Source organism: Natrix helvetica, assembly GCF_964273705.1.
Source record: "Natrix helvetica genome assembly, chromosome: 5".
Lineage (NCBI taxonomy): Eukaryota > Metazoa > Chordata > Lepidosauria > Squamata > Natricidae > Natrix > Natrix helvetica.
This window is the reverse complement of record NC_138551.1, coordinates 45,180,034-45,193,707: the sequence shown is the minus strand read 5'-3', so window position 1 is coordinate 45,193,707 and position 13,674 is coordinate 45,180,034. Positions and strand designations below refer to the sequence as shown.

General features: G+C 37.8%; 1 protein-coding gene across 1 annotated transcript in view; it reads right to left on the bottom strand.

The window, feature by feature from the left end:
* Positions 1-1,246: 1,246 nt before the first annotated feature.
* ETV5 (ETS variant transcription factor 5) overlaps positions 1,247-13,674 on the bottom strand; it is a 32,223-nt gene continuing 19,795 nt past the window's right edge. Inside the window, exons 8-13 of the mRNA XM_081953987.1 lie at positions 12,393-12,649; positions 8,883-8,945; positions 7,559-7,627; positions 6,922-7,091; positions 3,678-3,779; positions 1,247-3,283 (exon numbers count right to left, since the gene is read on the bottom strand). Of these exons, the coding sequence (XP_081810113.1) occupies positions 3,062-3,283; positions 3,678-3,779; positions 6,922-7,091; positions 7,559-7,627; positions 8,883-8,945; positions 12,393-12,649 (883 nt within the window). The 3' untranslated portion in view covers positions 1,247-3,061. The remainder of the gene's footprint in view (positions 3,284-3,677; positions 3,780-6,921; positions 7,092-7,558; positions 7,628-8,882; positions 8,946-12,392; positions 12,650-13,674) is intronic.

Sequence of the window (13,674 nt, the reverse complement as noted above, 5' to 3'; positions counted from 1 at the left end):
TTTCAGGCTGCAATATGCAATGAATAGGCTACTCCTCTGCTGCTTGTAGCTGATCAGAAAAGAATGTAGGAAACAAATATTAATCCTTATTATTTCTGCCATTGCGAGCTTGGTTGGAAAAGGGCAAATGAAAAGCTAGTATATACTAAGGGAGAAAGAAACAGAGCCAGGAGATTCCATGAACTAGCAATGGGATCTCTGTTTCAGTCTGGGCCTTTAAAAAAGCCAACATGTCACCTTCTCTTTTTGGAATTTGCTAGATTGGCTTTGACTTCCTGATTCAGGACACAGCTAGCCTTGACCTGCTTTTGAAATCTCATTTGTGACTATTATGTAGAGTCATTAATAAGATCCTTCTCTTCCCTAGAGACCAAAGGCAACCATCAGCAGATTTGTGAAGGTATAAGCCTATTTAAAGTAGAAGTGATTTGCTACTGAAGCCAGGAGACTAATAAATACTTGTCAGCCCAATAGGTTTATAGCTGAGTTTTAAAAATGGTTACCATTCTTATTTTAAAGTAATGAAAACTAGTCTGACATCTACACCTACTAACAGAGCAACATCTGTTAAATATTTATTCTTGTACAAAACAAGGCGTGTTCACATTGCTTCTTCATTTGCTACTAAGAAATGGAGAGGATGTTAACAGAACAAATTGCAAAAGGAATAGCAATAATGTATTTAACTGTTACTACCTAATTGCAGAATATATAATTTTGCTTAGCTGCATTTTCAGCCATCAGTCTGCATTGTAGTCTAATTTTACACAAATCATACTGGGTGACCCCGGGCTGGATGTGATTGTTCAGAGATATTTTCACGAAGATAAATATCTGGGGACAGAACCATTATGTTCTCATATTTTGGAGGAAGAATAAAACCATTACAATTTTAAAAATAGATTCTAATCATAACATATTTTGGCATGCATGGAAAGGAATCTGTAAAGTAAGATAGGAGATGCTAAGGGTTAGTGAGGAATGAGTGTTCTGGGAGAATTGCAAAGTTCTGTGACTGTGATATTGACTGTCCTTGGGAGTCACTTAAATCAGCAAAGTCACACGATGATGAAGAAAAATGACTTGCTGACTTGACAGACAGCAGGGCAAATCAAAGTGGTCAAGAAGCCCAATCACAAAGACAGCAAGACTTTGGCGGCGGAGGGGGGCTGAAGGAGATGATCAGCCCATCTTTACACAACAGTGCTTGGAACACACACAAAAAAACAAGAAACAATGCTAGCAATGCCTGAACAGAAAGGAAAAGTCCTTTATTGTACACAGTACAGAACATAATGCAGCTTTGCAGGAGATATATAAGCCCTGCTCAGGCAATAAACATTTCACATCAATCCTCAGATTAACTCTTTTTGTACTATGTACTCCCAAACCAAATTAAAGAAATTGACAAACAAAAATAACAGAGTTAATCCCACTGGTTTGGTTCAGCCCTGGGGCCGAATGGGGATGGCAGCAGTTTGCTGCTGCCACCCTGTGCTTTGTGACAAGCCACCTGATACATTCTGGGGAGAGTTGCTGAGTCGTTTATAAAGTTTTTTTTTAAAAAAGGAAGTTAATCAAAAATCCCCCAAGTTATCAAAGCAGAAAAAGGAATCCTATACAGCATTTACAATGAAACATGGAGCTGAGATGCATATTAGGCCAAGCACATTACTGGTACATGCCAGCAAGGCTCACAGGAAAGAGCAGAGGGGGAATTTCTGAAGGATCCAGAGAAGTTTTATAAATATATACATACATGTATGTATGTATACTGTACACACATACACTGAATAACTTGACTTTCTCCCCGTTCTCTAAATTTTTACAAAAAAGTTTTATTTCTTTAAATCGCCATTAGGCAACGAATATCTGAAAGCGTAACACAACTTAAGTGAAAAATACATCTGTGTACACATGCTTCATCTCTCTTACTTGCAAGTTCAGCAACAATTGGGAAAAAATATAGTTCAGCAGTAGCCAGCCAGCAGTAGCGAGGTGAATGCTACCAAGGATCAAAATTGCTATTTTGGGAAAGTTCAGTGACTAGAGTTGCCTTGTACGGCAGGCAGGCATGCTGTTCTCTAGCAGACAAAAAGCCAAGCAATTCTCATTTGCTGTTTAGAAGGAACACATTTCGAATGCAGAGCAAGCTGTGTAAACGGTTTGGGGCAGCATCTAGTGCAGAGGCAGACAACAAAGCTGCGTAGGGTAGGGCATGCATTTCAACTACTTCCTCCCGAGCTGCAGCACCTTTAGTATAAATGCTGCCAGAAGCAAGAAACTGCCTTCGATTAGGGAGGAAAAAAAGCCCAACCATCAAACCTTTGGGTTTGAAAGTTGCCTCTTAAACTTGGCAGGTTTGTGGCCAAGCCCCCTTTCCTTTAAAAGCAAGCCATTCACATGCAGCCTTTCAACAGAGAAGGTGGCCTGCTAGATTCAACAGGTCTGCATATTTTAAGTGCTGTCCTTTGGACTGCCTTTCTGAGTTCAGTAATAACCACAAAACGAAAGGAGAAAGACAACCAGAAGAAAAGGCTTTCTCAGATTGAAGACTTTTGCACTGAGAATCTAGGGGGAAGTGGCCGAGTTAGCTCGGACAAGTCAGCCGTTCCACACTAAGCCACCACCTCTTCCGAAAAGGCTTTTGCAGCATTGGCTCATTTCCTCTGCAAATTAGAGCCCTTTCCCTTATACAAGGAGGAGTAAAAAAAAAAGATTGTTACATAGCATTTTTCTTGACAATTTGCTAACCACACATAGTCACCTGGAGTCCTGCAAACATGTACATCATACATGCCCCTAGCAAGAGGATCCAGAAGTCATGACCTTTCCCTTGCTCCCCCAGTGCCACCTGCCTAATACTTTTCATGACTGCAGCCACGGAATCAAGAATTGGATATCCTATTCCCTAGCCACGTTGAAGGATAGAGGGCCTCAAAAGTAATTTATCTTCTTCTGATAATCTGCAAGGAGCAGTTTTATGAACAGAAATTCTTTAGAAAAGTAATTTGCCCTTGTTTGTTGGAGCTGAAGCCTCCAATGTCAGTTGCTGAGCAAGTCAGTAAGCAAAGGCCTCGGCATATGGGAGGCTGCTGCATCGGTCCAGGTCAAGGAGGTATGCGGAATTATCTTCAAAATGTGTCAGAGGTAAGGTGTCATCTTCATTCACATGGCAGTCTGGTTCAGCTTTTAAAAATGGGCGTTGATTGTCAGGGAAAGCCATAGAAAAAAGGGCATCAGGATCACAAACAAACTTATAGACATACCGCTCTCCGGCCACCTGGAAAGAAAGAGAAGATCCTATTAGAATACAGATGAAGAATGCCAGGGAAGGGTGTGGATGACGTTGTGGCGAGATGACGCATCCTATGGGAAGCTCTGTGGGATCGATATCTCAGCTGTCAGGTGGTCCTAACTGGGCCTAAATCGCCCCATAGAGGTGATAAACAAGGGGAACACTCTGCTGATCTCAGGGAGCCCACAAACTCCCTGATGGATCTGGAGAAAACTCCCTAAACCGACAGCTGGGAAAGCGGCCATTGCAAGTCACTACGAAGCTGGGGCAGCCACCAGAAGAGCGAGAAGATGGAAAGAAGGTGTGATCCATCTGGGTGTCAAAAGCTATTTCCATGTAACCACACTGTTCTGACAGTGTGGATAAAAGACGTCCTTACCTTTTGCATGATGCCTTTTTCATAGTAATAACGAAGAGAACGACTGAGCTTGTCATAGTTCATAGCTGGTCGATTTTTCTGAATTCCCCATCGACGAGCTACCTAAAAAGATTAAAAAATGCAATTATGGAATCTGTTCAGAGTTTGCCAGTTCTAGGAATATCACTGAAAAGGGTTAACCATAGGGATGGGTGTCAAGTGAAAAATGTATTTTTTTTAGAATCTGAAATGAACAGATTGTATCTTGAAAATTCTGCTGAACTAAGACCTGTAGTCTGTGGTTCAGCAGACCTCACCCAAAATATATAAAGGTAGATATCTCTAAAAAGGGAATCAATATTGAATGATATGAAAGCTAAACCTTCTTTCTCCCCATAGTCACATTGGGAAATACATGTTTACAGTGGGGTGGGAAAATTAAGGGTATAACTTGGATGTAACTTGAAAATTATATATGGGCAACTATGGCAGGTTGGATGTAGCCCCCTGATTCAGTACTGTGAGAAATGAATATTCCTGATTTGAGTGAAGTGCCTATAAAATCCCAAATCCTGTGTGACTCTGTCAGTCCATGATTGGGAGATTGGGGCTGTCAGATATTTTCTAAGAGCTGGTGTCTTCTTTCAAAACAATTTGGAATATGTTAGTATTATTGGCAGTCCTATTTTTTTCTATTTTAAAACTTGGTACCAGAGATCCAAAAAAGCAAAAAAAAAAAACAAAAAACATACAGAGGTGGAGGCAAGAGGAGAGCAAGACAACTTTTCACATTATCCCACAAAATCTTCTAGTTTTTGTATTGGCTGAAAACGAGAACAACCAAAATATTTTCCTTTACCAACTATTTTTTCGTACAAGAATAGTATTGCTAAATGGTGCACTTTATAACTAAGCACAAAGTGGTAAAGACCTGTAGTTATTGTTAAAGTAAACTCAGCTTATTTCAGAGATGTAAAATACTACATCTGCTCCTTTGAAACTTGCTTGTGGCTTCTGAAAAGTCACTTGAGAACTACCCCAATATCTTTGGCCAAGTCATCGAGTATTGACCAAAAAAAGCCACTAGCATGGCTTCTTTATTGATCTAAAACCACACCTAGTCAGATATGATCAGGAAACATAACAGAAGAATATAGAAGCTAATGGGATGCAACAACACCAATTAAATTCTAATACAACTGTGCAGCAGTAATATAAAGGGGATTACTCATTTCAGCTCTTTGGGAGCGGGATCTGATGACATAATCTGGTTGCCAACCAACCTGCTGTTTCCCAGGGGATTTATGGAACGGACAATCAGTCAGCACTCAGAAAAGATTAATAGGATTTCCAAGCACTAAGTGCACTAAGGCAGCCTACATTCACCTGAGGCATTGCAAAAGCCTAGAACAGCAATCTCAACCAAATAAATAGAGTGTTCCCAGTGACCTTAACAGCTCTACAGATAATTATGTTCATGTGATATGCTGGTGAGATTATCTTTCTCCATCAGAGTAAAGATAAAATGATGAAAGAAAATTCAAGAGTGAATTAAATACATATATTATTGTCAGAGAAAGCAGAATTTATTCACTGAATATCCTGTATTATTGCAGTTACTGTACATAGCAATTCATGTATCTCCCACAATACACTTCCTTAGCTATTGAAACATTTCAATTAAAGCCACAAGGAAAGGGACATTAGAAATGGGAGCTGGTTTGTATTTCACATATCTTTCTCCGCCCCCATCCCAAACTTTGCTATTCATATCCAGAAGGGGCAACTATAGTCAATAAATGAGGTATCAAAGGAAAGGTGGAAACAAGAGTAGCATACATCAGCTTTTTTTAAGCTTAGAGGTTTAAGTTAAACTCTAAAGTTTCCAGCTATAAAGTATGCTTGCTAAATTTTGCATGTTTAGATAAAAGCTTTTTGCACTGCAAATGCCACACACATCCAAGCACCCCTGTAGCAATTCTGACATGATCATGTTCCAGGACCAGACTGACAATTTTGATACTATCCATTTTAACAGTAATTTTATTAAAAATTATAATTACAACAATAAAAATACAAACAAAAAAAAATAAAAATAGAAGGCGCAGAACAGAAAAAAAATAGAAAATACTAAAGAATAGAATTTTCCCTTCATCACAACCAGTATAAACAATTGTAATAACTTCTCACCTTCTTCTATAATACAACAAATGATCTCTTCCCATATCCTATCTCTCATCTATAAACAAATCCTTAAAGTCTCATCATTTCAGTCCTGTTATAAGGAAATGTCCATGAAGGGCTACCAGAGATCAGAATGTATTAATTTTTAATCTTGATCAAATAAACCAACTTTATAGCTATAGAGGCAGACACTGTTAAAATTAACTTCTAGGTTCATTGTTCAAAAAATAGCCTCCAATATGTCCAGTGTTAAAATATTTTATTCCATTCTGTGAAAGTCAAGTTTAAGTGTTCTTCTGCTTTAATTGTAACCTTTAGTTCCTTCCTCTAGTGTCCAACCTTCAAAATCTCAACCTAGCATGTTTTTTAAAAAAAAGAGTTCAAATCAAAATCTTAATTCAAATTTACCTGGACCTTATTTGCAACTTTTTAAAATCCAACTTTTAATCAAATTTTGCTATTTATTATTTTTTAAATTAAGTCTTTAAACCTGTAATTAAAACCTCCATCATGAAGGATTGAGGGAAACTCATCCAGGGCTGTAAAATTTGTCAATTCAAAGGCTCCTAATCTCTGAAAGGCAGTTAACAAGTGATTTCCAAAAGTGATTAGAAAAGGAACTATGCAAATTTACTGTTCTTTCAAAAGTGCTGACTACCATTTGAGCAAGAGGGTCTGGGACAATTTATCATGGCAAACTCGCCAGAGCCATTTCGCTGTGGCCATCCTGGTGTGACTATCTCACTGTGGGACAACCCATGAGGGATAACTTAACGCTAGGCTCCCTGCCACTGTTTCGTCTACATTATTTTTTATTATTGTCAATGGAAACAGTGTGCAAAAGAAATAATAAATTCTGCAAAGGATAAAATATGTAGAAACTATCGCCATATCTAGTTACTTTTTATGCTTCAATCAAATATAGGAGGTTTCCCCTGAAATGTTGGGAATATAACAGAATTGGCAAAAAGCCTTGCAAGGTCCTTGGCAGAGATTCAACTTGGCCAACCTCTGATATTTGACTTATGATGGATACAACCATAATGGTTGATGTAGACATTGTTTGTTTGTTTGTTTTTACCTCTTCTGGCTCAATCAGCTTGAATTCCATGCCCCTTCCAGTCCAAGCAATGAAATGAGCATTGGCTGGGTCGTCCAGGAGCGTGACAAGAAACTGCCACAATTGGAGAGACCCTCTTCTCTGATAAGGAGGCCCTTCCCGATATACAGTGGGTTCTTGTTTCACTTTTCCTGTTTGCAACAACACACATCAATTAGAATTAACATTCTAACATCTCCACTATTAGCTCCTAAAGATTCAGGTAGTTAAAACAATTTAAATGTTTCTACAGAAAGCGAAGTGTATGGCTGCAAAGCTGACTGGCAATGCCTTTTTTTTTTTTGCATATACTATGTTGAGGAGATATCCGTTAGTAGCTGAAGATGGCAATTTTTATGCAGCTGGTTAGCAGCACTTTTTCTGTGTAGTGCATCATCAAAATAACAGAGAAAGCTTTAACACCAAGGGATCCTGCCTTTCAGCAAATGCACCCATGATCTGTAGATTTGACATTCTAAGAGCTCCTTTAAAACAAATGAGATGCGTTCTAGCTAATAGAATTCATTGGATTTGGGCAGCTATAACAAATTTGAATTAATAATATCAATTCTGATTTTCAACGGCAGCTATAGATGTCCACCACACATAGTGCCTTTACCTTCCATTCTTTCTGGTACAACACAGGTGTCATCAAAGTACAATTGGGCATCTTTCTCATAGGAGAACCCTGGGAAAAGAGAAGACAGATTCAACAAGTGCTGCTTTGCAATCTCTCTCCCTCCCCCCCCCCCCCTTCTCTCTCTCACACACAATCACTTCCATTAAGGATACTTTGATACATGGCGTCACTTTGCTTGTTGGCAGCAATAATATTCAGCTGTTCACTAAAACTAAAAAGGTAAGGCCTTGAATTTATTTGCAAATATGCCAACTGCTATTTTTGCATCTCTAAAAGTCTGTCCAGAGAGTTGGCATGTACGTGGCTGGATTTGCATGTTGGTGACAAAATTGAAGTGTAGAAAAGCCAAAGTACTTCCAAATCAAGTAAGCTTACAGGAACCTTGAGACTCAAGTACTTCAAATAGAGTGCATCATCTACATAGACTCTGCCAGTCCCCAGTCTGCTACTTAGACTGGGAGGAACAAACAGTACAATTCAATTCGGCAGAGCCTACTAGTGTTATAAAACATTTATGGCTTAACATTCCCCCAAATCTGTTCCTACTAATTGAATGAACCTGACCCAAATCTGTGATTTCAATTAAGCTGTTCTAAAAAGAAGTAACCTTTGAAGTGCTCAGATTGCACTAAACTTGCCAAATATCTAAATTGCTAAAACTGAATCACTCCAGAGCTATTTGCAGATTTCTGTGGAATGACTTCTCCTACTTATTTCCTGTGTTGCTGGCCCAATTATGAGTAGTTAGACAACACTCTTTTTCTCCCCACGCCCATCGGTTCTCTTTCTCTCTTTAGTTCTAAATTTTCCACCCCACCTTTCCTTCATTTTAAAAAAAATAAAGCCAACATAAGAGACCCTATTATGTGGTCTCCTGCAGAAAGAAAATGTCTTTCTTAATTTTTGTAACTGCAGTTGCTTCTTTTACACGGCATCTCTCCCTCCCCCATCTAAACTAGAATTTTATGCATTCAAATAATTGTGTGCTGTTTTTAATAATGTATAAATCACCAGAAATGAATTCTAATGACAATGACACATAAATATAGTTTATTTATTAATTTGAACAATGCTTCTATCCCCCTAAGACTAGGGACAGTTTTTTTTCACTGAAAGCAAATCATGTAACATCCCTACTCAGAGTAAGCCTTAAAAGATTAATCACATTTGTCCACCAGTAACAATACATAACTAGAGGTGAGCAACATTCCCCGTTCTCTTAATATCTATATAATTATGTTGCTTTCCTTATCCTATATTACTCTGAATTGTGCTTTATGAGTGTATTCATGTGACTGCTTACCATCATGGTTGTTGGGAAAGTATCCCCCTCCTGTAGCATACGCCGATTGGCAGTTAGGCACTTCTAAAAGAATAAAGAAAGAAAGAAAAAAAGAGAAGCCTGAGTAAATTCCAGACTAAACTATACACACTTCAATTTTTGTTCAAGTGAAGTAGTGGGCAGAGAAGGTTGCATGTATACAAATGGTAAATCTAAGCATTTCTACTCCAGTTAGATAAATAATATTAAACTTCATTGCCTGATTCCTAAGCATTTTTCTGAATATAGCCTTCAACCAAGAAAACGATATCGGGTTCCCGTGATAATGTTCATGCGCATATTTATTTGAAGGAAAGACCACTAGAAAGTTATAGGGTGCATTTCAAATAAAAATGAATAGGACTGCACAGTAACACTTCTGAACGATACGAGAATCAACCAACTTCCAACCAAAAGAAATGGAATGAGACAGCAGGATAGCCTGGCTTTGCAAATTACATCAGGCAACTTAAGTGTCCAAATGAGTACATGTTAGATTCTGGTGAACCTTCCCTCAGACATCATTGAGATGAATACTTTACAGCATTAGATATGTGTTGAATTTAAGCATGTTCTGAAAAGATCTTTCTCTTACCATAGTACCTCCAACCCCACCCCCCAATATTACTAATCAGCTGTAGAAGTACACTAAGATTCAAATTATTGAGAATCTAACCAGGCTAAATGGTTTATTATATCACATGGCTAACACAGAGGATATCTGAGTGGCACTATGGCACAAATACATGTTTGGAAGCAATTCCTATAATTAATGACTCATATTTTCTCAAAACAAATGCTAATAAAATCCCCATAATCTCAACTTTCACTTATTAACATTGCTAGGATGCCCGCAAACTCTTCAGATAAGCAAAATATGTAGAAAATATTCAGGCCAGAGACATAAATATTTAATAGTGAAATCATGTTTCAAACACAGTTTTCAACTTTCCATGCATGAACAAGAAAAACAAATGAAGGTTTAAACATGTGAATCTGTTTTTACGCATAATCCAACCATTGATTTTATCTATTGTAATACTATTTTAATCAGTATTGGCTTGTCAAGGTGAGATCTTTCCCATTGCCTTCTATCCGATCCTTTTAATTAGAGGTTCATTTTATGCATGTGAGGCATGCATTAAAAATGGACTTCGTTCTTTCCCATAATATGTCCACCTTCTCTAAGCACAAAAGTTTAGGCCTCTGGTGAGAAGTATTTGACCTTCCTCCCTTGGTGCTTTGTTTATATACCTACTGGGACATTGCAGTAAATTACGATGAGTCAATATCTAAACAGGGAATACCTTGGATCTGTGAACAATAAATAATATAGTCCCTTGAAAATCAGGTGTGTGTCATATTATTCCTGGAAGTAGTAATGCAATCTGCCTCCCTACTGCAGCTGTCTTTCCCCAAAGGGCAAAGCCTCCTGCATCCCTTTTCAACAGTCCCTGGAAGAAATATTTATGAACCTGAAGAATAGATTGGCAAATGGTATTCAAAATACACATTTAAAAGATAGGCTTCATGTTTTGCATTCCACCTGACAACACATGAGAAGCAGGGAAAGAGGAAGAAAAAATCCTTTAACTTTAGATCTTCTGCCATCTGTTCCACTTAGCTTCTAAGAGGTCCCGGTATTTTTAGACCTAAGGAGATTTGTAGCAATGTAGTCAGCTTTGCATCAGGAACAGCTGCAACTAACACCTAACCAGAATTCCTTCCCATCCCCTTGATCCAAGGTGAGTGTTTAGGAGCAATCCAATGTCGATTACAAGTTCAGAGATACTTTATGGCAAACAGAAAATGGAAGAGCTTTTGCACACAAATGTGCAGAATTGCCTGTCTGCTTTTCCCTCTCGGTAATGGCTTTTCAGAGTAAATTTAAATCCTTGTACATCTGTTGAATTCCTCTTTTCACAAGATAAAAAAATATAGTCTTATGTTTTAACTAGGTTAAATGCTGCTACAAAAACCAGCTTTTATTTTTCCACCAAACAGATGGACAGAAACAGTAGGGGGGAAAAAGCAATTTAGTAGATGGAGGAGAAGCAGGTACACTGGCTAGAACAAGTATATTAGGATAACAACTGTTTTTTTTAATAGTTCTCTATTATTTATAAATTTGAATCTATAATCATTGGAACTATCAATTCAGTTGTTAAACCAAGTGGTTACTAAGTGAAACTGAGACTATGCTTATAATTGTACTTCAGATTTCCTTTGCTTTACAGATGTGGAAAGGTTATAAATGCAAGAACTAGTTGCAAAGATACTTTTTCATTACCATTGTAACTATGAATGGTTGCTCAGTGAGTCAGTCATTAAAGGAGAACTATCGATATCCCTGTTTTGCAAGAATGGGAGAAGCAGCAGCCACTATACTTACTTTGAGGAGTTCTGGCATGTACCTTCCATTTTGTGAAATGCAGGCAACAATATTGCCTTGCAATATAATCTCTATATTAGAATTCCTTTTATGTATTATTGGGTTTGGCTGCAAAAGAGTGTATATAAAGGAAATGAATATGGTAAAAGATGGAAATAATTAGTAAAAAGTATCAAGATGATGAATAAAGGATGGACAATTATTTTTTTGTAGGTGAACTTTGAAGAAAATGGAAAAGAAAGTGAAAAGACAGAAGAATAAAATCAAGAACAACTGCAGGAAAAGAAGGTAATGCTGAATGAAATTTATTCAAAGCTAGAGTAATTTAACAGAATAAATGCAAGGTAAGGCAAAAGCATGTAGAAGCTATTTTGAACAAAATGAGAAAAGTTTACAAAATGCCACAGAAATGTATACAGCTATAGTTATGGAAAGTATGAAAATGATTGTTTAGTGAAATATAAAATGAAAGATAAAATACGATGTGTATGTAGAGAAATATGTAAGATGTTATCAGAGAGACCATGGAATGATTAAGATGAAAAGAACACAAAACACAACAAAATGATTTTGATTAAATAAAAAAAAATATAGGTGATTGAAAAGGGCTAAACAATGAACCCTCAGCAGAATGAATGTAACGGGGAATAAAAGCGACAAAATGATTTGGGATGAATCTAAAATGGGAGAATGCTGAAAGGAGCATTTTAGAGATTAGTTTTGATTGTCAAGATAGCAACACCTTGAAAAGTAATATAAATTTTATGCTATGTTTGTGTACAGGAAAAAAACATTTGACATGCCTGTAAACTATATGAATGTGTGTATCTTGGTAGAATGTTTACTAATGATGGAAGGGGTGGGGGGAGATGGCAATAGTTTTAAGATATACAAATGCTGGTAGAAAATGGTGGTGGGTGCCCCAGAGGAAGAAAAGTTGGCAATCCTTGCATTAATGGTGCAACATGGTTTATTTCATACTCCATTAGCCAGCTGCTCAACACCAGTGGTACAAAGACTGCTTTGCGTGCTACAGACTAAGGATGAAGAACAAGTCTCAATCTTCATGCAGCTTGGAGGAATTCCATTTTAATCCTCACCTGAATCAATGCAGTAGTCTCTGGGCTCTTGCTTGATTCCCATTGGAGACTGGAATCCATGAGCTGGGGGGCCTGGAATACCTGGTACCCCATGATCATAGAGTGGGTCATGATACTCTTGCTTGAATCCCTGAGGAGGATGGGCAGTAGGAGGGACAAGAGGCTCTGACATCTGCCGGTGGTAAACAGGGCGGTTGTCTCCAGAAAGCCCGGGCTGAGGATATGCGTGGCAAGGTTCAGACATCTGTCTTTGAAACCTTGATGAGAATGAACAAGAGAAAGAGAGAGAATTGTCATTTACTCTTATCAGAATCTAGACCTTCTAGAGACTTGCTTCTGATTTAAGTTATCTAAAGAGGAGTTTGATAGTGAGATGGGCAGCATCAAAATCCTGGTAAACATGAGTGCATAACGCAATTTCAGCAGAGGTCCTTCATAGTCCACTTTTAGTAATAAGAGCCGGGTGCAATGTAGCAACAGCAGCTTGTTGTCATTGAAAGTAAAAGTACTAGATATAATGGTAACATGACCAAATGGAGGACATATAACTTTGCCTTCATCAAAGCTGCTAAATGAACCATTTTGCAGACAACCTTATCTTTTTATGCTGTCTTTCTCAGCTGTAAATTTGATCTAACATTTGTCTGTTTTAAAAACAACACAAACCATAAAAAAACTATATATACTTTTAATGCATAAAGAGCAGTGGTGGCGCAATGGTTAGAATGCAGTACTGCAGGCTATTTCGGTTGCCTGCAATTTGGCAGTTTGAATCTCACCAGGCTCAAGGTTTACTCAGCCTTCCATGGTGGGTAAAAGGAGGGCCCAAATTATTGGGGGCAATATGCTGACTTTATAAACCGCTTAGAGAGGGCTGTAAAGCACTGTGAAGCAGTACATAAGTCTAAGTGCTATTGCTATTAGCACAATAAAATATAGGGTATTTACAATGAAAGCTGTACACTAGTACAGAAAAAGCCTGTTGTAAGAAACCCTATATGAAAGGAAAAGGACCCAATAGGGACAGGAACTATATTTTTCAGTAATTAGGGCAAAGATGGATAAAACTTGCCAAGAAATCACCCCCTTATCTCAAAGTGAAACTATATAATATGATACGGAATATTGTTAGATTTTCAATGTTTAATACTTATTTCTTTACTTTATTTGCTTCTATATTGTTTCAAAACAAAATCTGGATGTCTAATGTTTAATGAAAAGCAGCTGAATTGGATCAAGGTAGTAGTACCAGGAGAGAGAACTAAATTGTCAGACAGTCTAA